The sequence below is a fragment of the Hypomesus nipponensis genome, chromosome 9, assembly GCF_054491055.1.
Source record: "Hypomesus nipponensis isolate SF chromosome 9, ASM5449105v1, whole genome shotgun sequence".
Classification (NCBI taxonomy): Eukaryota; Metazoa; Chordata; class Actinopteri; order Osmeriformes; family Osmeridae; genus Hypomesus; species Hypomesus nipponensis.
This window is the reverse complement of record NC_140369.1, coordinates 17,435,001-17,456,830: the sequence shown is the minus strand read 5'-3', so window position 1 is coordinate 17,456,830 and position 21,830 is coordinate 17,435,001. Positions and strand designations below refer to the sequence as shown.

At 51.2% G+C, this 21,830-nt stretch overlaps 1 protein-coding gene across 1 annotated transcript in view; it reads right to left on the bottom strand.

Moving 5' to 3' along the window:
* Positions 1 to 21,830, bottom strand: part of cacna2d2a (calcium channel, voltage-dependent, alpha 2/delta subunit 2a) — a 106,190-nt gene that overhangs the window by 47,950 nt on the left and 36,410 nt on the right. Inside the window, exon 4 of the mRNA XM_084704538.1 lies at positions 9,717 to 9,776. Coding sequence (XP_084560664.1) covers positions 9,717 to 9,776 — 60 coding nt within the window. The remainder of the gene's footprint in view (positions 1 to 9,716; positions 9,777 to 21,830) is intronic.

Below are 21,830 nucleotides of genomic sequence, written 5' to 3'. Positions count from 1 at the left end.
CCCTAAGATTAAAGCGACCAAAAAGGCAGTGCAAATTCAGCAGTCTGAATGGCCTTCTCTATGCCCATCACATCAGTGTTCTGGCCCACTTCAGACAGAGCGCCAAGCCGGCTCTAACTGCACATTAACTTCAAAAGACCCTGTGAAAGATGGTCTGGAGACAGACAGAGGAGCACCGGGGAGGAGAAAAAGAAGAAGAAGAAGAAGTGGCGGCAAAAGAAGACAAGCCAGGGGAAGAGAAAGAGAGAAAACGGACATCTTTGACGGCTTACTTTGTTATTTTATCAATGACATTGCCGTAGCTTTTCATAGTGCGTCGATATCAACCAGGTAAAACTGTGTCGATATCAACCAGGTAAAACTGTGTCGATATCAACCAGGTAAAACTGTGTCGATATCAACCAGGTAAAACTGTGTCGATATCAACCAGGTAAAACTGTGTCGATATCAACCAGGTAAAACTGTGTCGATATCAACCAGGTAAAACTGTGTCGATATCAACCAGGTAAAACTGTGTCGATATCAACCAGGTAAAACTGTGTCGATATCAACCAGGTAAAACTGTGTCGATATCAACCAGGTAAAACTGTGTCAATATCAACCAGGTAAAACCACGGTGAAATGACTCAATTTTCAGGCACAGTAACACTGCAGAAACACTAGATGATTATGGGAAGCATTGGGGCAAAATTATAGTTAATAGTGGTCAATTACAGGAAATGAAGATGGGGTTAGAGTTGTGTTCCTACCACACAAATGCACTCGTTGTTTCATGCCCAGTTTATCAAAGAGTCAACAAAGGGAAACATTCCATCCAAGCAATTCTGGATTCCTCCAACTATTCCAATGTACAACAACTACCAATGATGCTTGGAGAGGAATCCGAAAACGATAGCAGCACAGTTTGAAGTGCTTGGGGCCATCTAAGCACCAGAAAGTCACCAACATAGACTCGTCCCCATGCAGTATGCACACATCCATTTTGAAACTTTTCATTGCTCGTTTACAATGACACGTGGTGCAGGGTAGCTCCCAGCCAACGTGGCTACTGCCTCTCTTCGTTAACATCTCTATGAACACCTACAGCATGCACTCCTCATGTTCTCCTCTCTCCTCATGCCTGACTCTTTCTCCTCCCTTGCCCCTCGGGCCATCACCCCACCCCCCCTCTCTCTCTTCCCCTGCCAGTCTCTCTCCCCCCTCTCCTTTACCTGTCTCTCCCTCACCCCTCCTCCCTCTCTTTCTTTCAGAGGCTGTCAGATCCCCCCCCCCCCCCCCCCCCCTCCCCCCCCCCGCCCTGTAAGAGCAGTTAAATCAGTCTGTGAATATTCCCATACTGTGATAAGGACAGGGGGCTTTGTCCCGCTGCACTCTGGGTAATGCAGCTCCCCATTGTGGGCTGACAGAGCTCCATTGAGGAGCAGGCTTTAGCCCCGATAGCATCGGCACACTGCATGGACACGCTGCCAGATAAAGGGCCTATCCACTATCCAACACGACACATGCACACCGACGCCTCGAAACAAGCCCAATCTGATCAGCAGGGGAAAGGAAGGAAGAGGCCGATTTAGCACCGAATAAACACCATAAACAGGCCTCCACCCTGACGCGATCCATCTTTTCGCCACGCCCCCTCAACTCCACTGACCGGCGGGTCGGGGGCTCCCACGTCCAATCACATCGCCCCGTCTGCCTGACATTTGAACTTCGCTTTATCGCGACCCCGTGTTTTTCCCGTTGCCATTTGTAATGGAGGATTGAATCCAGTTTCTTTTTTTCCCCTCCATATTTTTGCTGTTTTACAACTGCCGAGGTATAAGAGGGCAGAAGAGCTGCCAGCCCCTCTTCAGAGGCTGACTGAGAGTGGCCAATCAACAATCAGCGCTGGCCCGAGAGAAACCTGTTATTTCCGACCCCGTAATCATTTCCATCAGACGGCGCAGTGTCCCTCACAACGCTTCAAACATTCAAATCACATGAAACCTTCCTTCAAGATATCAGCGGTTACCAAGGGCAGTGAAAGCCCAGACGGCACAGCCGGGCCTTTATCTTCAGCAAGCAGGCTGCCACTGCTGACCAACGCGGCCTCAACCGACGGGCCACTCCAACACACGACCGTCCTGCCATCGGAGCAGGCTGACGTGTCCAGAGCACACGTGAGGCTAACTGGTGACCTCCACGTGGATTGGGGAAAACATGACAGTCCACTATGGTGATTGGCTATATCAGCGGTCTAGACCTGCGATCACGTGATCCTTGTTGAGAAGCCCTAGCCTTTAGCTAGGTGGACCTCGTTCCTATCTGCAACCTGCCTGTCCGGAGACCAGGGAGGCAGTATGTCTCTGTAGTTCCCATCCCCAGTCACACTCCGACCAAAGGCCAGGAAGGTAGCAAGTTCACCCTTTGAAATAACATTTCATGGGTGCTGGGCATGTTCAAATGGAGGAATTGAGCTTTGGAGCGTGGCCTGCTAAATTTCTCTGCCTATTGATTGCCATCCCCGGTGGGTTCTGGGGATCGATGGGCAGGGTTTAGACACGGGGGCTTCTTTCCCAGCCCTCTGGCTAACACGCTCCCCCCCCCCCCCCACCACCATGGCTGGCCAATCAGGCCCCCCGGTCTGGGGGGGGGCTTACTGGCAACACAAGTGAAGTTTTCACCGAGAGAGTCAGCCTCCCTCCTCCTCTCTCATCCTCCACGTTTCATTCTGCCTCTTATTCTTTTTTCGCACGTGTCTCTCGGTATTTCCCGAGCTCTGTGTGTCGGCAAACTGACAGAGTTCTACCATCCCTCATCTTCTTCTCCCTCCTCGGTGAAACAGCACGTCAGAGACCACCAGGGGTCTCTTCTCCGCGCTCGGAGAAGCAGCTGTATAACAATGAGCAGGAGACGGGGAGATGGAAGGAGATGTGGGTGTGTGTGGGTGCGTGTGTGTAAGCGTGAACTTTATCATAACCACAAAATGAAAGACAGAAAGAGAGAGACAGAGAGAGAGAGAGAAAGAGAGAGAGAGAGAGAGAGAAAGAGAGAGAGAGAGAGAGAGAGAGAGAGAATAAAGAAAGGAATATAGCGAGAATATCAAAAAGAGGGGCTTCTACCTTGAACAGGAATACTTAAGGAAATGACAGCGGGCGCTGCAATCAAGAAGCCAAAATGACCAAACTGTGGGGGTCACCACGGCAACCAGTGAGTGAACAAAGCATTCGGTGGAGCGGCGCTACAAGAGAAAGGGCGGAGAGGAGAGAGGGGTGGGTGCTTCAGGGCTGTAGAGGCAGAGTGGGGGGGAAATCAAGATGGATGCTTGAGGTGGACTATGAAGTGTCATATTACTGAATGGCCTGTACCTCAGCTGGATTGCCCACTAATGGCTAAATATCCAGGGGTTTCACATGAGTCTAGATCATGGCACAGTCAAGGCGACAGTGTGTGGCAACGTAGTGGCAATTCACACAAGTGTACAGGATCCGCACACATGCACACCAACTAGTGTCCTTCCCTGCCGTCCTAGTGTGGTGCCGGTGCGTGTGTTGTGGCTAGTGTGTATGCTAGTTTTGTGTATTAGCCAGACTGGGCCCAATCGCTGCTGCTGACACATTCAGACCATCAGATACGCTTGATAGGGAGACGCCTCGCTAAATTGTATACTGTGTAGGATTTTCTCCATATTCCCCCCTCCTTCCACCTTCGTCTCCTTCCCTCCAGTGTTGAGCAGATGGAAGTCCGTTCAATGGCGCGGGATTCAGCGATAACGCTGTTTATGTTTATGAGTTCCATTACTCGCGCGGCAGGCCGCTGGCGCGCTGTCTCTGCACAGCCAGAGGGGGGGGGGGGGGGGGGGGGGGGCGGGGGACACACACACACACCTCACAATGAAAATGGGAACAGTTTATTTGTGATGATACAATGTGTTTAGGCTTATCACTGTTCGGAATGCGTCCCGTATATATCTTTTAAACAGTGCTCCGGTAGGGCGGCTCTGCCTCCCCGTCTGCTGCCACCGAGTCTCTTTCTAACAGAGGTGGGCTCTGAGGGCTCTGCCTCACAAACATGCAATGAAAAGAGCCGGATAAACAAATAAAATACCACTCTCCATTTCCAGAGGAGCTGGAAGGATATGGAAACATATCCCCCCCCCCCCCCCCGAAAAAGGAAAGGATCCATGACGTAGGCTTATGAACATATAGATACATTACACGTTATATGCTATTTGGTTTCTGTTCTGTTCCCTTTGGATTCGACATCATAATATAACTGTGGGGATAAAGTTCAAAGGGGTTAAAGTTCGAAAGGTGTCATCAATAAGAAGGTAATCCCATTACTGTCATATCAACAATCATGAGAAGACGACACGGGCTGAACCTCAAGTCCACGACATCATGGAAACCACGAGTGAGCCTGAGGAACCGAACAGGAGCCATGGCAACAGGTTGTATCATGGACAGATGAGAGGAAGAGTAGCCGAAGGGCAGCTCATCGGGAACACATGGTGGAGGGGTGTGATGCCTGGGCAAGTGTGGCTGCCACCAGGACCGCCCTGTCGTCATGGAGAACGTGAACGCGGCACGAGGAGTCGGGTGCCCACAACCTTCCCTTCTGCTCAGCAGAAGGGATTCCGACCCCTAACCCCATTACCGTCGTTATTTCCACATTCTTGTTTAAAGAGTGTGACTCAACCAAATAAACATTAAAATGAACAACAACAAAAAAAACACACAACAAGTCGTGTCACTATGTGTGTGTACTATGGGACAAAGGAAGAAAACATTGTCTTCCACAGAGCATGCTCTCTACAAGCATGACACAGAATGGGACCGTGCAGACACCACCACGCCTCATTCCCTTCACCCATCCACAGGTGAACGAAGAATGCAGAGATGCAGAGACCAAAAAGTCGAGAGAAAATGAACGCGCGCAGAGGGAGATGAAACAGAAGTGTAGTGAGGCGTTATTTGGTGTCAGTCTATTTTACCTGATTTGAGTCCCTTGAAGACGGTCCTCATAAGACTAATGTATTCTGTGGCTAATGGAGCCTTGCTCCAGGGCCCGGCCCAGAGAGCTGCCACAATGATTCTCCCTCATTTCCTCTGAAGGGCCAATTACCTCAAACATAGAGGCATTATAAGGAGGGCCCACACTGTCAGGAGGAACAACCTCTCCTGCAATTTAGAACCCTACCACTAGGGGCAGAGTTAACTGGGGGGAAATCTCCCTTTCTCTTACTGTAACTGGACTGAAGGGAGAGGTGTGCTTAATTGAGCCCAAATGCTTTTATGTAGGTTTGAGAGTGGCTTTTTGGGGTTGTTTTGCAAAATATGAGATCATGGAAACCTTTAGAACCAAATAGGGGCATCTGGAAAGGTAAGAAGTCATACCTTGGCACATTTAACATTTTCAAAACTTTTGCAATATATCATTAGAATAATTAGGTAGGGATTTTGCTTGCTATTCAAAGGATATCTGGTCTCTGACCGCAATTCATTTACAATCAAATTGTTCTGAACTGTGTAAGAACAGCACTAAGAGAGGATACAATAATGTAATGCATTATATGACATCACCATCTCACCAATGGGTCCTACAACACTGATGTATTGTTTCATTCTGAATGATTGTGATACACACACACACACACACACACACACACACACACACACACAGAGAAGCACACACAACTACACGCACACCTTTCACTGGCCCATGATGAAAGGCTTGATTAATTAGAGAGTGAAGATTACAGTAAATGGCCTGGAAGATGTCTCCTTCTCCGCGTGCCTCACCCTGCCTCCCTTCCCCTCCAGTTCCTTCTCCCTCGTCCCTCAGTCGCGCTCCCCCTGCCTCCCCCCCCCCCCGCCCTGCCTCGCCTTCTCCTCGGGCCTGCCTCTTCCTCGCCTCCCTCTCCCGTTTTCTCCATAGTAGCCCATCAGCGGAGTGCCTCTCTCTCTCCCCTAATGGCACAGCTATTAGCGCTAATGCATTTCAAACGTACAGCAGCTGCCACATCACAGGCTGATGGAAAGTGCATGTCTTCCTCCCGCGCTTCTGCAATCTCCCTCCGTCTCCAACCAATCTCCTCCCTGTGTCCCTGTGTCTCCCACTTAAGCCAGCGCCTCAGAGCTAGCGAGGGACCGAGACGGCCCACGTCGATTCGACACGTGTACGAGGAGCCAGTCTGCTGCCGCGCCCACCACCAACGACTGTCCCCCGGCCTCGATGCCGACACTTGGCAACAGTCGGTAACGGCCGTCGTTCCACGGCAGCCGTTTGACTTCTGTGCAAGTGGAACTGTACAGCACTGCTACGGCCCGGACAGTATCTTCCCAGCGTGTATCCGATGTTGTCAGAAATAAAATCGTATTTTGGACCGGTCACCAATAATACTTCCATGAGATATATAATATGAACCATATGTATTCTCAACCAGATCCTTTGCTGTGAGGTGTACACAGCCGCTGGAATAGCTCCATTGACCACAGTAGAGATAGGCTAGGCACAAGGGCTATCTAAGAGATAGGGCCAATGACCTTGAGACATCAGGAGTAATCAAACACTTTAATGTCTATTTCACACACCATTTCCTTCCAATGGATTTAAAACCCTCAATGGCCATAGCAACAGTTGTTAGGACCAACATCTCAACATTGGTAATGTCCAGGATCGTATCAAGCGACCATCAGTGAAGCTACGGAGGGGAAGGAGACTGTGTGTGTGCGTGAGTGTGTGTGTGCGTGAGTGTGTTTGTGCGTGTTGGTGGGTGGGTGTGAGCAGGCCTCTCTGTGGCCACGGCAACAGATGCGATAGCAGCCGTGCAGAGGAACAGGCGTGTCGTTGAGTCCTATGATGTCATCAGTGTTAGTGATGACAGCAGATGGGTTGGGCCAGGTACAGAGCAGATTGGTAATAAATATGCTTGCAAACACACACACACACACACACACACACACACACACACACACACAGTAGTCTTTTTACTGTGTTTCTATTTCTCCGTCTCCCTAGACTTCTATCCCTCTCCCCTTTTCAAGCGCATACACAAACACAACACTGAAAAACAGGCTTGGCTGCTCCTACCTAAACATCTTTCTTCCCTGTGTGACAGCTTGCTCCACTCGTTAGTTTAAAAAGCTCAGCCCAGCTCCTAATACGCCCAAAGAGCACGGCGGCCTAATCTAATTAGTGTGTCAGTCAGCGGAGTGTTCACCCAAAAAGGGATTACAAAAGCACGGGAATCTACAAAACTGGAAGAATCTGCTCACAAGGACATGCCATATCTCCATCTCCTCTCTCTCTCCATCCCTCCCGCTCTCCCACCCACCCACCCCTCCCTCCCCTCCTCCTCGCAAGTAAAAAAAAAAAAAAATGTTCTCACAGTCGCCCCTGCCGAGATTCATTACCTGCCCTCATTATAAAGGCAAATGAAATCAGCTCCAATACATCATTAATGGACGAACACCATTAGGATTCATTTGCAGTATTTTCAACAATAGGATATGTTCTAACTGTTTTCAACCCCTGATTAAACACAGACAAATATGAGAAAGGTGGATGAATGTGAGGCAGAAGCATTCATGGGTTGAGGGTCACGCCAAAAAAAAGAGTGGGAGAGAGAGAGAGATAGAGGGAGAGAGAGAGAGAGAGAGAGTGGGAGAGAGAGAGAGAGAGAGAGTGGGAGAGAGACAGAGTGGGAGAGAGAGAGAGATAGAGGGAGAGAGAGAGAGAGTGGGAGAGAGAGAGATAGAGGGAGAGAGAGAGAGAGTGGGAGAGAGAGAGGGAGAGAGAGTGGGAGAGAGAGAGTGGGAGAGAGAGAGAGAGAGAGAGAGAGAGAGAGAGAGAGAGAGAGAGAGAGAGAGAGAGAGAGAGAGAGAGAGAGAGAGAGGGAGAGAGACAGAGTGGGAGAGAGAGAGAGATAGAGGGAGAGAGAGAGAGAGTGGGAGAGAGAGAGGGAGGGAGAGAGAGTGGGAGAGAGAGAGTGGGAGAGAGAGAGTGGGAGAGAGAGAGAGAGAGAGAGAGAGAGAGAGAGAGAGAGAGAGAGAGAGAGAGAGAGAGAGAGAGGGAGAGAGACAGAGTGGGAGAGAGAGAGAGATAGAGGGAGAGAGAGAGAGAGAGAGAGAGAGGGAGAGAGACAGAGTGGGAGAGAGAGAGAGATAGAGGGAGAGAGAGAGAGAGTGGGAGAGAGAGAGGGAGGGAGAGAGAGTGGGAGAGAGAGAGTGGGAGACAGAGAGAGAGAGAGAGAGAGAGAGAGAGAGAGAGAGAGAGAGAGAGAGAGAGAGAGAGAGAGAGAGAGAGACATATGGAGACAGAAAGTCAGTGATAGAAAAAACAAAACAGGGAGAAAAGAGACTGACATAGAGAGAGAAAGGATGCGGGGGAGAGGTGGGGGCCGGCTTTCCACGCAAGGAGTCCATTCCGACAACAGGTGCGCTGGGGCTTGGCCGGCCATGACCCGAACCCAGCGACCTGCATGTGTGACTGGGGGAACGTTTCAGCTGACCAGGGAGATCCAGGGAGGCTGCGGCCCCTCAGACCTGAGCGGACGGATGCCCTAAAGCACCCTGGGAAAGAGGAGAGAGGCGAGGGAGCCACACCTCCACACCACGGCTTCAGAGTGTAAGCGTCCGCGAATGAAAATGGACTTTGCTGGCAAGCAGGGCTCATAATTATTCGTTTGAAATCAGTGAAAGCCTTTTCTCAAATATCTCCCGGGAGGCGCGGGGTTAAAAATCCATTTGTGGGAAGTGTACCATGACAGCGAGCTCGTCTCCCTGGAGACAGAGGATATGACAGTGGGGAGTGTGTGTGTGTGTGTGTGTGTATAGATTTGCTGTGCGTGTGTGAAACTGTGTGGCGTGTATGCAGGGCATCTGTATGTTTGTAAATCCGAGAGCCAGCGAAGCACGCAGGCAGTCAAACACAAACAAACTAGCAGGATGTGGCGACAGCCGTCACTAAGGTTGGGCCTTGTACCTTGTACAACATGTAGGGTTGAATCTGCAGAAGGGTTATGGAACAATTGACAAACACTGTAGACACTGGAAACTCAGTTTCTATTTTATAAAAAAAGAAATACTCACTCAAATATTCTTTATTTTGAATATGTATGATGTGTGACGGTTTGTGGCGTGTCTGTGTCACTGTGTGTGTGTGTGTCTGTGTCACTGTGTGTGTGTGTGTCTGTGTCACTGTGTGTGTGTGTGTCTGTGTCACTGTGTGTGTGTGTGTGTGTGTCACTGTGTGTGTGTGTGTCTGTGTCACTGTGTGTGTGTGTGTCTGTGTCACTGTGTGTGTGTGTGTCTGTGTCACTGTGTGTGTGTGTGTCTGTGTCACTGTGTGTGTGTGTGTCTGTGTCACTGTGTGTGTGTGTGTGTGTGTCCTGTGTGTGTGTGTGTCTGTGTCACTGTGTGTGTGTGTGTCTGTGTCACTGTGTGTGTGTGTGTCTGTGTGTTCTGTGTGGGGGGGTGTTTGCTTTGCACGTGTGTGTGTGTGTGTGTACCACTGCACATTCAACACCAAATTTACACAGAATGACACGCTGTTGAACAAAAAGGATAGGGTCAGGAGAAATACACTGAGTGAGCTGAATGGAAGGTATAGGGGAAGAGATGGAAAGATGGATAGATAAATAGCAGTGTATCTGGAAGGTTATGAGACCAGGGAACAAGAGGAGGAGGTAGCTCAAGGAAGGAAAGGAAGGAAGGAAGGATGCAGGATTAGGACTGTACCTTGATACCATCCTGCCACACGTGTTCCTTCTGGAGCTGTTCTGCTTCTCTGGCCAGCTTCTGCAAGAAACCAGAAAACACAACGGGGGTCAGACACAGAGGTTAGGAAAAGGGTGTGTGTGTGTGTGTCAGTATGTGTGTGTGTCTGTGTGTGTCTGTGTGTTGGTGTGTAAGTCCCTTGCTGAGCCGTCGTGCTCTCCGGGGACGTCAGAGCTGCTGTTGACAGACTGTATAATTTCCGAGGCTGTGTCTGTGCCAAGCCCAGCATGCTCCTCAATGGGTTTACACAGCTCTGCTTGCCTGTCAGGGGACCTTTCATTTCTGCAAGGCACCCGCTAAATGAATGTGGGTGTAGGACCATGCACTGGACTGTGAAGTGATACACATTGTTTGCGCTGTTCGGGTCTATGTTTCACTTCCACAGTTACAAGTCACACAGTGACTGACCGGTGGACGGTATAGGTGAGAGCCACGAGCTGAATGTCCAAGCAATGATGTACTTTGAGAGGGAGGGGGGAAAATGCACTGTCGTTCGGTTTGATGTCATTGATGGGCGTTTGAAGGACAACTTCTTGGGAATATTCCTTCAGCGTTCACACAACCTTTCGTTTGGTGTCGCTTGGCAGCAACCCTGTTTAACAAGCTTATGTGGGCTACACATGACATACTGTCACCAATTGGGAAATAGAGTGGGGCCCTAGAGGATGTTTCTCTCCCTCAGTCAGTATGTCTGTCTGTCTGGGTCTGTCTGTTGGCCTCATATCTAGGTTCTCCTTCTTTCAATCCCCAGGCCTCTAGGGGGCGATCTGGTTCGCGTCCCAGAACATTGCATCCAGCTTCATCATCCCTGGGCTCTAAAATGATAAACCATATTTAGACTTCCACCAAGAGGAACTTTCCTTTCTGGTACCACATCAAAGGACCACGCTCCCCAAGCACAGGAGACGGCTCTTCATTCTCCTCAAAACAGGACAGCCGTAAACTCGCGTCAGAGAGCAAACTGTCCTGTTTCTGACAGGCCGCACGTGGCAACCAAGCCGTCCACTCCTAAACTGCTGGTGCAGGTAGGGGACACGGTAGTCCTTCTCTCATTAGAGACACCACGACACTGGTCACTGGCCACTTAAGGCTGTCGTTTGTTCTCTTGTCGAGTTCTTAAACTGTATCGCTGTCATGACATACTTGGTGAATGTAATGGTCGACAATCTGGATTCTTAGGTTCTTAGCTATGCGTTTTGGCATTTCATGCATTTAATCTGAGATTAACCTGTATTAACCTGAAAAGACTCTTAATAACAATGAAATGAAGATTGAATTAATTTCTCGATGAGACAATGAAGCAGTGAAACAATAAAATAAGGTTCTTCAGTAATTAGCCTATGGAAATTATAGCCAGAGTTCATTACATCAGAATCAGCCTTCTGAGGTTGCTGGGGTTGATTGTGTTAAAGACCAAGGAAAACTGGTCATCTCATACTGCAGCTACAAAGTCCTTCCATGGAAGATGACCAGGGGAGAGTTGAGCACTGTCTACAGTTCCATTCCAAACCTTCCTAAGCATAAAACATTCTCCTCCTAGTTTGATAACATTTAATTACAAAAATTTGGTGCACTAGGTTCTTATTGAAACCAGGCCTGATATATGTTTGATAGGTTTAATAGATTAAGTGGCTCTTCAAGGACATCTCAGTAAAGGTAGGAAAGACAACAAAAATGTCCATAATCAAACCTAATTTAGCAGAAGTTCCTCCCCTTCCTCTCTCTGATCCATGGTCCACACCCTCATCTTACAGGCCCTCTGTTTCTCAGTATTTAATCTGTCAGGGAGGATCTTTGATCTATCCCTGAGAGCAGCCATTTCTCTCCTCCTGAATGCTGTCCACATCCTCGCCTCTTCCTCATCTCCATGTTCCCTCTCAGTATTCCAGCTTCCTCTTCCTCAGTGGGGCCCCCATCCCCCCCCCCCCCCCCCAGACCCTATCTCTGTCCCGGCAGCTTAATGCAGTCCCTTGCTCCAAAACACCCATGAATCTTCATGTGTCTCTTCCCCCCCCCCCCTCCCGCCTGTGTATTGCACCAGATGGATGGGCTCCACAAACAGGCTATGAATCAGAGTGAGAGATGGGTGGAGGAGCGGGGTGGGGATACATCATCGATGGTGGTGGCTGGAGCCAAGCAGCTTAGTGCGGCGGGGGAACCGAGCGAGATCAGCACAGTGCAGCACAGATAAGCCCCCCAGCACAGGCCCCACACAGCACACAGCACACAGCACACAGCACAGGCCCCACACAGCACACAGCACACAGCACACAGCACAGGCCCCACACAGCACACAGCACACAGCACACAGCACAGGCCCCACACAGCACACAGCACACAGCACACAGCACACAGCACACAGCACACAGCACACAGCACAGCGCCGGGTCCGACTCAGGCCCAGCGCGGCCCACCGGATATCGCTATCGGGCGGTCTCCGACAGCCTGGTGTGGTTGTCACTGGATCTACGGCGACGTCTTTCAGCGGGCTCCAGGAAAAAGCGCGGGGTGCCGTGCCGCCTGGCTGAGGAGGGTTAGGTCAGCTGACGGCAGACGGACGGAGGGCAGCTCTCTCGACGTGCACTCGTGTTTTTCCCGAAACGTGAAAAGCACAGCGTGAAGCCGCGAACACGTTTAATATTCATAACCGGTCCCGTTGGCTCCGTTTCCAAAGGACAGCGCTTGAATCGGTCGACGTCGCGCCGTCGTTCCGGGAGTGACAGTCCACCAGGGGCGGAAGGTGTCGCCCAGCGTGGAGCCCTGTGATCGCCGTCGTGAGTTAAGATCCTCCAGCAGAGCCCCCCCCCCCCCCCCCGCCCCTCGGCAGCTGGAAGGGGGGGCACTCGGCCGCACGACACGTTGTCCACAAGATCTGGAGGGCCCTCCAAACGCCCACTACGCGCCGTGCATGTGCGTTAACAGAAGGGCACTCGACGGGAAAACGGCACGCTCGGTATGTGTGATTGTAGCACTCGACTCTTTCTGAGTGACCCCTCAACACCGCTTTTCTGAAGTCACCTTGGACCCCTTGACATCACGCATAACCTCACCCCCCCCCCCCCCCCCCCCCACCGAAGCCCTCCCATAAACGCCAGCAAGCACTTGAAAGGCATGGGCCTGCTGGGGGATTGGCTTTCAAACCCTGTCACTCAAGAAAGCCATTGGGCGGGACCTCCCCACAGAATTGGGCCAGTAGAGCAGAGCAGGTCCCGGTGTAATACCCTGGAGTGGCCAGTAGGGGGAGGTGTCCTGGCTGGTCCAGTGAGCAGCTCCCCAGCAGTCAGTGGAGCCTGTCAGAGTGAGAGCAGTGTGCTCTAAGCTCTTCATTCTGTCTCCGGCACTCTGGCTGGGATTAGGGCCAATCACAGAAATCACTGAGTCAGAACCGACCCACAATAACAGATGGGGGGGGGGGGGGGAGACTTTCCACTCCAGAATTTCCAAACATCTCAGAAACAAACTCTTTCGCTGCGCCTCCTCTCCCTCCTGTCTCTCCTCATCCTTTCACCTCCTCCGCTTCCTCTGCTCTCCTGTCCTCCTTAATGTGCCGTACTTAACCCCTCGACTTCTCTTTATATCTGTCTCACATTCTCTCAAGTCCACTTTTGGTCTCCCTTTCTCCTAACTATCGTCGAATTCCTCCCTCTTCCAGTTCCTCGGGGTCCTTCGGATCCAGGGGTGACATCCCTCCAGCCCTCCCTTACTGCCTCTTTCCTGCCTCCTGCCTCCTGCCTCCTGCCTCCACACGGAGCGGAGCGGAGCGACCACCGACCACAGAAGAAGAAGACAGTACACTGATACGACAAGCACGGAAGGCCGGCGTGAATTCATGTCGATTTCAACGCAATTAGCGGTTTGGGTTTTGCTTCCGAGTAAGGACGATCAGAGAACTTGGATATCCGAGTCCCATGCTGAGAGGTCCGTGACTTCATGGACATACCGGGCTCTCCTCAGACCGGCTCAACCCGAGGAAAGTGCATAATGAGGGGGAATAATGACCCCTAATCCCGGGTCCCTGCTTGCTCTCCTATTGGCAGCTGGTCATTGTAGTCCTCATTAATGGTCTCCACTAGAGGAAGTGCGTGGATGGGAAGAAGACCCTGTGGGTGTGGGTGGGAGACCCTGGCTTTGTTCCACGGTCCAAAGAGCCTTGTGGCAAGAACCGTTTGCAGAGGCTGACTGTGTAGTCCTATTGTAGCCCGGGCTGAGATAATCCCAGCCTTTGTTTTCTCTAATCCTCCCCCTCCACAACCAGAAATGTTCATGTTTCCTCTCTTGCATTTCCCCACTCATTGCTTTGCAAGCCCGCTCTGCTGTTTCCACGGAGACCAGATATGGAGGATGCAGCCACCTACCCGCTGCAGCAGTGCCAGCCTCCCCAGCCTCTACAACCCCACACCAGCCTCCCCAGCCTCTACAACCCCACACCAGCCTCCCCAGCCTCTACAACCCCACACCAGCCTCCCCAGCCTCTACAACCCCACACCAGCCTCCCCAGCCTCTACAACCCCACACCAGCCTCCCCAGCCTCTACAACCCCACACCAGCCTCCCCAGCCTCTACAACCCCACACCAGCCTCTACAACTTCCTTGAAACACTAGATTTGCAACGTTTGGTTAATATGAGCAATATCGGCATTAACTGCTCAATCAGACACAATGCTTTTCACTAGACACTAGATCCTATGAATATAAGTCCTGTTTTATTCAGTCTGAGAGGTGAATGTTACGCTGGGGTAATACAAGCCTAATGGGAACATAATCTAAAACAGATTATCTAACGAGCTAGTAGCCATGTCTGCAGGGCGTCCCTTAATGTGCTCCATGTCCACAGATGTGGTTTAATCAATAATTCTGTCTTGTTTAAAGATTGACAGTTTACTATTTTCTTAAGAACATTCTAGAGAGCTGGCAGCTGTCCTCCAACAGAAATAAAGACATCTTCCTGCTGGGTGAGAGACAATATTAAGCATTCAGTTGTATTCATTTGAGATGTGTGCTTTCACAAAAAACGATAAATGCCAGAGCTTATGGATATCAAAGGTGTTCCCTCGCATCATTAGACCAAGTCCAGTGATTTAAATTATAATTCAATTGAGCAAATACAACATGAATTGGTAGAGTACAATTTAATGTCCATTAGGGTCCAACTCCAAATGCAATATTGCAATGGTGACCACCAACAATATTCCACCTGAGACACACTAACACACATTCTATTACGGTCAACGTCAGGAGACTGTTTCAGGAGACTGTTTCGGGAGACTGTTTCGGGAGACTGTTTCGGGAGACTGTTTCGGGAGACTGTTTCGGGAGACTGTTTCGGGAGACTGTTTCGGGAGACTGTTTCAGGAGACTGTTACACACGCTTCTCCGTAACACCCGGCTGACGTGGCGGGCGGTACTCTATCCTCTCTGCCGCATCCTGACAGACAAACCCAAACCAGCGGCCCCTTCCAGCCTGATCCTCTCGGGGATCAGAGAGAGAGACAAAGAGCCAGAGGGGCACCTTTTTAGAAAGCCTCAGCCTCAGTGCTCCTCGTTCCCCAGAGCATCAGCCCCGTGAAGCAGCAGCCATGCAGGGGATGACGAGGCAGAACAGTACCTGCTGCCTTGAAACACAGCACCCGCTGCACAAGCCAAGACTCCCCCCGCCCCCCCCCCCCCAAAAACAAAGAGAGGCACACCCGCCTTTGGCTCTTTTAGCGTGTGCGTGTGCGTGTGTTTACGTGTGTGCAGGCGTGCGCGTGTGTGACCCGCTCGTTTGGTTTTCCGACCTGAGAGGAGTGCAGCGGCGTCGAGATGCGGGAGGGGACGTCGCCTCGATCGCCGGCGCGGCGACGTCTTACGCGCACGCGCTGCGACGCAGCCTCGCGCGAGCCCGAGCCTCCTGTCTTCGCGCTCTCTTGTTGTGACACGCGTACACTTGCACACGCACGCGCGCGCACACACACACACACACAAACACACCCTCACACAGACTCAAACCCACGCACACACTGCACGCCCACAACGCTCACGCCAGCACTGGGTCGGCAGACAAAGATGGGAGTTGAAAACCTTTCGCGGGTCTTCCACGGCAGCCCTTGCGTGGGGGTCTGAGGGCAGAGGACATTGTGGCGGGCGCACACAGTCTCCTTCACACCTACTAACACTGCAGAAACCTTCCTCCTACTCCCACTCCAGGCTAGATGCTGATGCGAAAGTGTGCGTTCAAGATACAACGGTGTCACGAGGCCGGCTTCAGCAGCACACAGCGGGAGGAGATGCCAGGCAGGAGCAGGGCGACAGGCCGTGCGTTTACTGGTGCACATCCTGAAGAAGGTTGAGACATCAGGAGGGGAAGGGAAGGAAGTCAACCAGACAGAGAAGGTCGGGGGAGAGAGCGAGAAAGAGAGGGAGAGAGGGAGGAGGGGAGTAGGGGAGGGTAGAGTCTGATGCTGGCTCGCTTTTATATAGAGACATCCCAATGTTATCTCAGTCCATCAGCTTAGCCCCCCCCCCCCCCTCACCTCAACACGGTCTGCAGCTCAAGGGCAAACTGTTTATTTTTTCCACCCATTCTTTGCCCTTTACTTCAATCATCCTCCACGCCACCTCCGATTCCCTGATAGAATAATGAAACGGCGATGTGTGTGAATGTAAAAGGTCATCAGAAGTTAGAGAGAAGACACGCCGGGAAGCCTTTCGTCTTCTACTTCAGGTGCAGAGCATTAGGCCCGACGCATCTTTATTGACACCGAAAGAAGCCAGTGACAACGTGTATCAGTGACAGCGTGTCGAGGGGCGACCGTTTAGAAGTGGCGCCGACGCAAACACACGGAGGCACGTGCCGCGTAAGCGACTTTCGACGTCATACGCACCGACAGAACCTCAACGCGCACAGATTTACATTTAGTCATTTAGCAGACGCTCTTATCCAGAGCGATTTACAGTAAGTAGAGGGACATTCCCCTACGCAAGAAGGGTGAAGTGCCTTGCCCAAGGACACAACGTCATGTTGGCACGGCCGGGACTTGAACTGGCGACCTTCAGATTACTCGCCCGATTCCCTAAACGCTCAGCCACCCGACACCCCCCAGATACAGTAACGTGCACCAAGGCACGAGAAACACCTGCAAGCGCATCCGAACACGACTGGACGCACGCACACGAGCGCCGACGCGTTTCTCCGGCGGACACACAAGAGCCGAACACGCACACACGTCGCCTCTCAAAGCAATTACACCCCGATTGGAAACCAAATGAAATTCCGAAGCCTTGAGCCATGCGAGCGAGTGGAGCGCCTTTGACAGGGATGACAGGGGTGGGGGGCGACGAGGGGAGAGCTGCGGGGGCGAAGGGTGGAGGGGAGGATGAAGAGAGCGACAGGTGTGGGGCGCCGAGGTACGGAGGGGCCGCGTCGATTGACTGGGAAGTGGAGAGAGGCTGAGGGGGAAATAGACCCATCCACGACATGATCAGATACACGAGAAGCTCCATGTGACGGCCGCCCTGCACTTCCTTATATACACGTGACAGGGCCCTATCCACCAGAACAGCCGATGAAGCCAGAGTCCCTATTGTGCCATAGTATGACCTAGTTCAAACACAGCTGGTAACCCAATAGTGGAAGTCACCCGCAACCCCCTAATCCCACACCATATACAGTCCCGCTCCCATGCAGAATGACATCTAAGAGTCATTGAGATTATCTCGGCATCCAGTTCTTCTCCGAGAGATATTTCTTCTTCTATTTTTATTATTCGGGTTCAAGAAATGATTAGTCGGGATGGGTTTTACACGTCTGATGTTATCTTCCTCTCCTGGGTGAACAATTAATCCCTCTCAGTTCCTCATCACCCTCTCTTCTCATCCAGTCTTCAACCCCCCCCCCCCCGCCCCCCTTCTCTGTTTCAGTCGGTAGGAGGAGAGCACAGGGGGGGACGCCGTTTAAGCACCTAGATCATAAAGCTCCACAACACCCACTATCCTGTGACAGACAATTTTGTTTATCTGTCATCAGTATTAACCCTCTCCCTCTCCCTCTCCCTCTCCCTCTCCCTCTCCCTCTCCCTCTCCCTCTCCCTCTCCCTCTCCTTCTCCTTCTCTTCTATGTCTTATACACAAACATTTGACACACGATCAGTGATATGCAGATTTTCTATACATATGTGAGGTTGTCCCTTGCTGTGGTGAAGAGGTCACGCAGTGGGTCTCTAACAATACAAATATAGATATAGAGGAGAATGTGCTACTTTCACCATTGGAAAGAGCAACATGCAGACAATAGTACAAACGATGAGTGATGACCGGACCACTTGTGTGTTGTTCTCCTGTGCCTCAAGTCGTGGAATGTGTACTGTTTAAGGACATGTTTTGGTGGTTACTATATCTGTACTGTCCAGCTCATGTATATAACGTCCATATGAGAGACATGTTTCTCACTCATGCTAGCCACTCTGTTGTGGATTGGTGACATGATGGCGACGTCGTTGCTAATAAATTAACCCCAACCCTTTTTCTAATCGTCGTGCCTCTGTCCGGTCTACCTGTTAAGACATTTCATCCTTACAATCAGTAATTCAGTCTTTGTATTTCCCTCTGCTCTGATTGGAGGGGGGCATCAGCAGGCCTATAGAAAGGCAGACCAGTAACAGTAATATGTCATGTGAGAGTTGTGGCTCTAGTTCAGGATGTGCGGGCGCAGGTTAGACATTTTAGAAGAGGGGCGAGGGTCTCAGCCCAACAGAGCGTTTACCTACCTCAGGGGGAAAATACACACACTAAGTTTTATGCATTAGACATCTGCACTACACACATACAGAAACGCACACTGCTGTGTTCTGATGGGGTTCATACACCTCCATCTGACATTGCCGACTGTTCTATTTCTAAAACCATTCCAACACGTCTCTCTCCAGACCCACGTCCGACACAGCGGGTGAGTCAGTGTCTTATTTAATGGCGGCAAGCTTTTCGAGCAAACTAAAGACTGTTAATTTACTCAACGTCATTATGTTATATCGCATCGAGCACGGCAATATGCAATTCCTGCAGCTCTATTTGCGGAACGACATTCTCAATTTCTCCATGACATGGATGTTATAATATGATTTCACTGTTTTTATCTACAAGCCTATCACAAGCCTATCTGCAGGGAGCGACGCAACAGCAGGAAGAGCGTTCCAGAGAAAGACGGGGAATGAAAAGGAAGGTCACTTTTTACTCTTTAGGTAAAGACGAAGAGGAACACTGTGAGACAAGGAGGCGGAGAAAGGAGTGGACAAAGACAGTGAGAGTGAGAGTGAGAGTGAGAGTGAGAGAGAGAGAGAGAGAGAGAGAGAGAGAGAGAGAGAGAGAGAGAGAGCACTCCACCCGTCTAACCTTGACAGAGAGCATCTCCTGACAAGCATCTGCCTCCTGTAATAATTTGGAAATAATCTCCATCCACAAAGGGCCCAGCAGTCTGGCAGGGTAAACGCTCTGTGGCTGATCGATCTCTCCCATCCAGCCAGCTGCTGCTCTGTGTGTGCAGGGGCTTCCCATCGATCTCAGAACCCTCACACACACACACACACACGCGCACGCACCACACACACACACACACACACACAAATGGCACGCGTACGCACACAACCCCGCGGCCAACGCAAACCCGCACGGCCACGCACGAGTCAACGCACGCACGAGCGCTCGCGGGGTGAAAGAGGGGAGGGGGGGAGAGAGAGGGGGAGAGCGCTGAAGGAATGGGGGAGTCGGTCTCTCTAATCGTGAGCGAGGAGGAGAAGGGAGACGGTGGACGGACAGCGAGAGGGGTCTGAACACAAATAAGAAAAAGCCATTAAAAACACGGAGGAGGGACTTCAGGGGCGCCAGTCTGGAGGGGTTCCAGAGCTCTCCGTAAGACAGCAGCTCTCTCCAGTCCTTCACTGTCGGACTGACGGCTTCAGAATCGGCGTGGACATAGTATTTCATGAGGAGCCCCCCCCCCCCCCACCACCACCACTCCCCACCCAGAATAAACACGAATATGATCCATGATGACACATCACACAACGGTCACAGGAAGCACGCTGACACAAACAGACACATTCCATTAACGGGCATTCCAATGAATAGAAGGTGTTGGCCCCTGGGCGTTAATTGGCTCTTAAACAGGCTAACATTAGCAACCCTTTCTAGAGCGGATGTCCTCCTCTGGCCTCGATCTGCATGGTTCCTCCTGCTCTGTACCCAGGAGCCTGTTCTCGTCTGGAGCGGCCATACAACAGCCTCGAGGGCGGTTCATGAAGACAAGTTCAGGCGCTTCAGGAGATCACGGGACAGCGGTCAAACCACATTCACAAACACTGGACAAGATTGTTCCTGACCCCCGCAATATTGTCCGTTTCGTCGCATTTGGGTGTGACCCGTTAATACCGACCGAAACCAATCATCTCGATGGCGAATATCGGTGGAGTACAGGGACGAATCAGCTGTGGAGTGGGGTGCTCTGTCAGTAGAGGGCGCTCCACTGTGGGAGTGGATGCATACGGCAGTAGGGAGGTTCAAAGCAGGTAGAGGCTTATTGTGATAAGCTGAACCTAAGCTTGTAAGTTTGTAATCAATGATAGGGATTAATGTGTATCAAAGGGGGGAAAAAAAACACAGAGAGAAGTCGACACCAAAGCCTTTATCTGGAGTCACTCAGAATGCTGAAGCAAAGCAGGGAGGGAAAGGGGGGGGGGGTCGAGAGATAGAGGGAGAGGAGAGAGAGAGATAGATGGAGAGAAAGAGAGAGAAAGAGAGAGAGAAAGAGAGAAAGAAGTCGAGATAAAGGGCACGAGAGAAAGAGAGAAAGAGAGAAAGAGACAGAGAGAGAGAGAGAGAGAGAGAGAGAGAAAGAGAGAGAGACAGAGAGAGAAAGAGACAGAGAGAGAGAGAGAGAGAGAGAGAGAGAGAGAGACAGAGAGAGAGAGAGAGAGAGAGAGAGAGAGAGAGAGAGAGAGAGAGAGAGAGAGAGAGAGAGAGAGAGAGAGAGAGAGAGAGAAAGAGACAGAGACAGAGACAGAGAGAGAGAGATGCAAGAACTGTAATCACAAAGGTTATTTTCCAAGGTCAAGATTTGGAATGCTCCTCAACAATCTCTCCAGTCTGCCTGCCCGCCCAGACCGCCCCGACGCAGACAGCCCTTTCTCTTCTCTCGTGCCTCCAGGCCAACTCATATCTTCTCTTCCTCTCCTCCTTCCTCATCCCCCTTTTCATCTGTCACTCAGTCAGCAGTTCCAGCTTCGCCCTCGTCAGTGTTGAAACAGCGGCACAGGCTGCATGGCTACCGGCTCACAAACAGGTGGAAATAAACAAGGAATACCATTTTTTTGTTATCTAAACAGCAAACCAACTCATCCTCCTGTCCTGTTAGGAGCAGCCTGTCAGTCATTCAGAGGCAAGTGGGCACCGTATTTCCCTGCCCCCTCCTTATTGGCTTGCAAGGAAAAACACCTGCCATTCACAGAGAGAGTTGGGTCATCACTCCGTATGATGCCAGCTCTTCATGACAGGCTGTCAAAACTCCAGACAGCGGGGCAGAAACCATCACGTGGGGGGTGGGGGTGGGGGGGGTGGGGGGGGGGGAGGAGTTTGGCAACGCTCCACTCAGTGGAACTATCCCAGATAGTGAGCGTGTTGGGTGTCCGTGGGCGGATCATCTCTCAGCGTGTTCCATCATGATCTGGGGTGAGGGAGAGGTCGGCTTTGACTAATGCCCCCAGAACCCTGAAGCCCACTGACATAGGCCTCAGCACTCAGGTGCAATCAAACCACACACACACACACACACACTCACAGGAGGCAGATTGTAAGAATCGTGTCATCAGGGTAGTTCTAGGCTTTCGACGAGTCAACGCATCCCCCCCCCCCCTCACGTCAACAAGCAGCCTGATTCTTTTTTACATAACCAATAGATGCGAAGGAGCCAGTGGCCCAGCTGAAGCGAGGCAACAAGGATGAGACAGCTCCTGAACGCCTTCTACTTAAGAAACAAACACACCAGAGGTGAACTGACAGGCCGGCGCAAATGAATGCAAACTGGGGGAGAAATGGAATGGAGAGAAA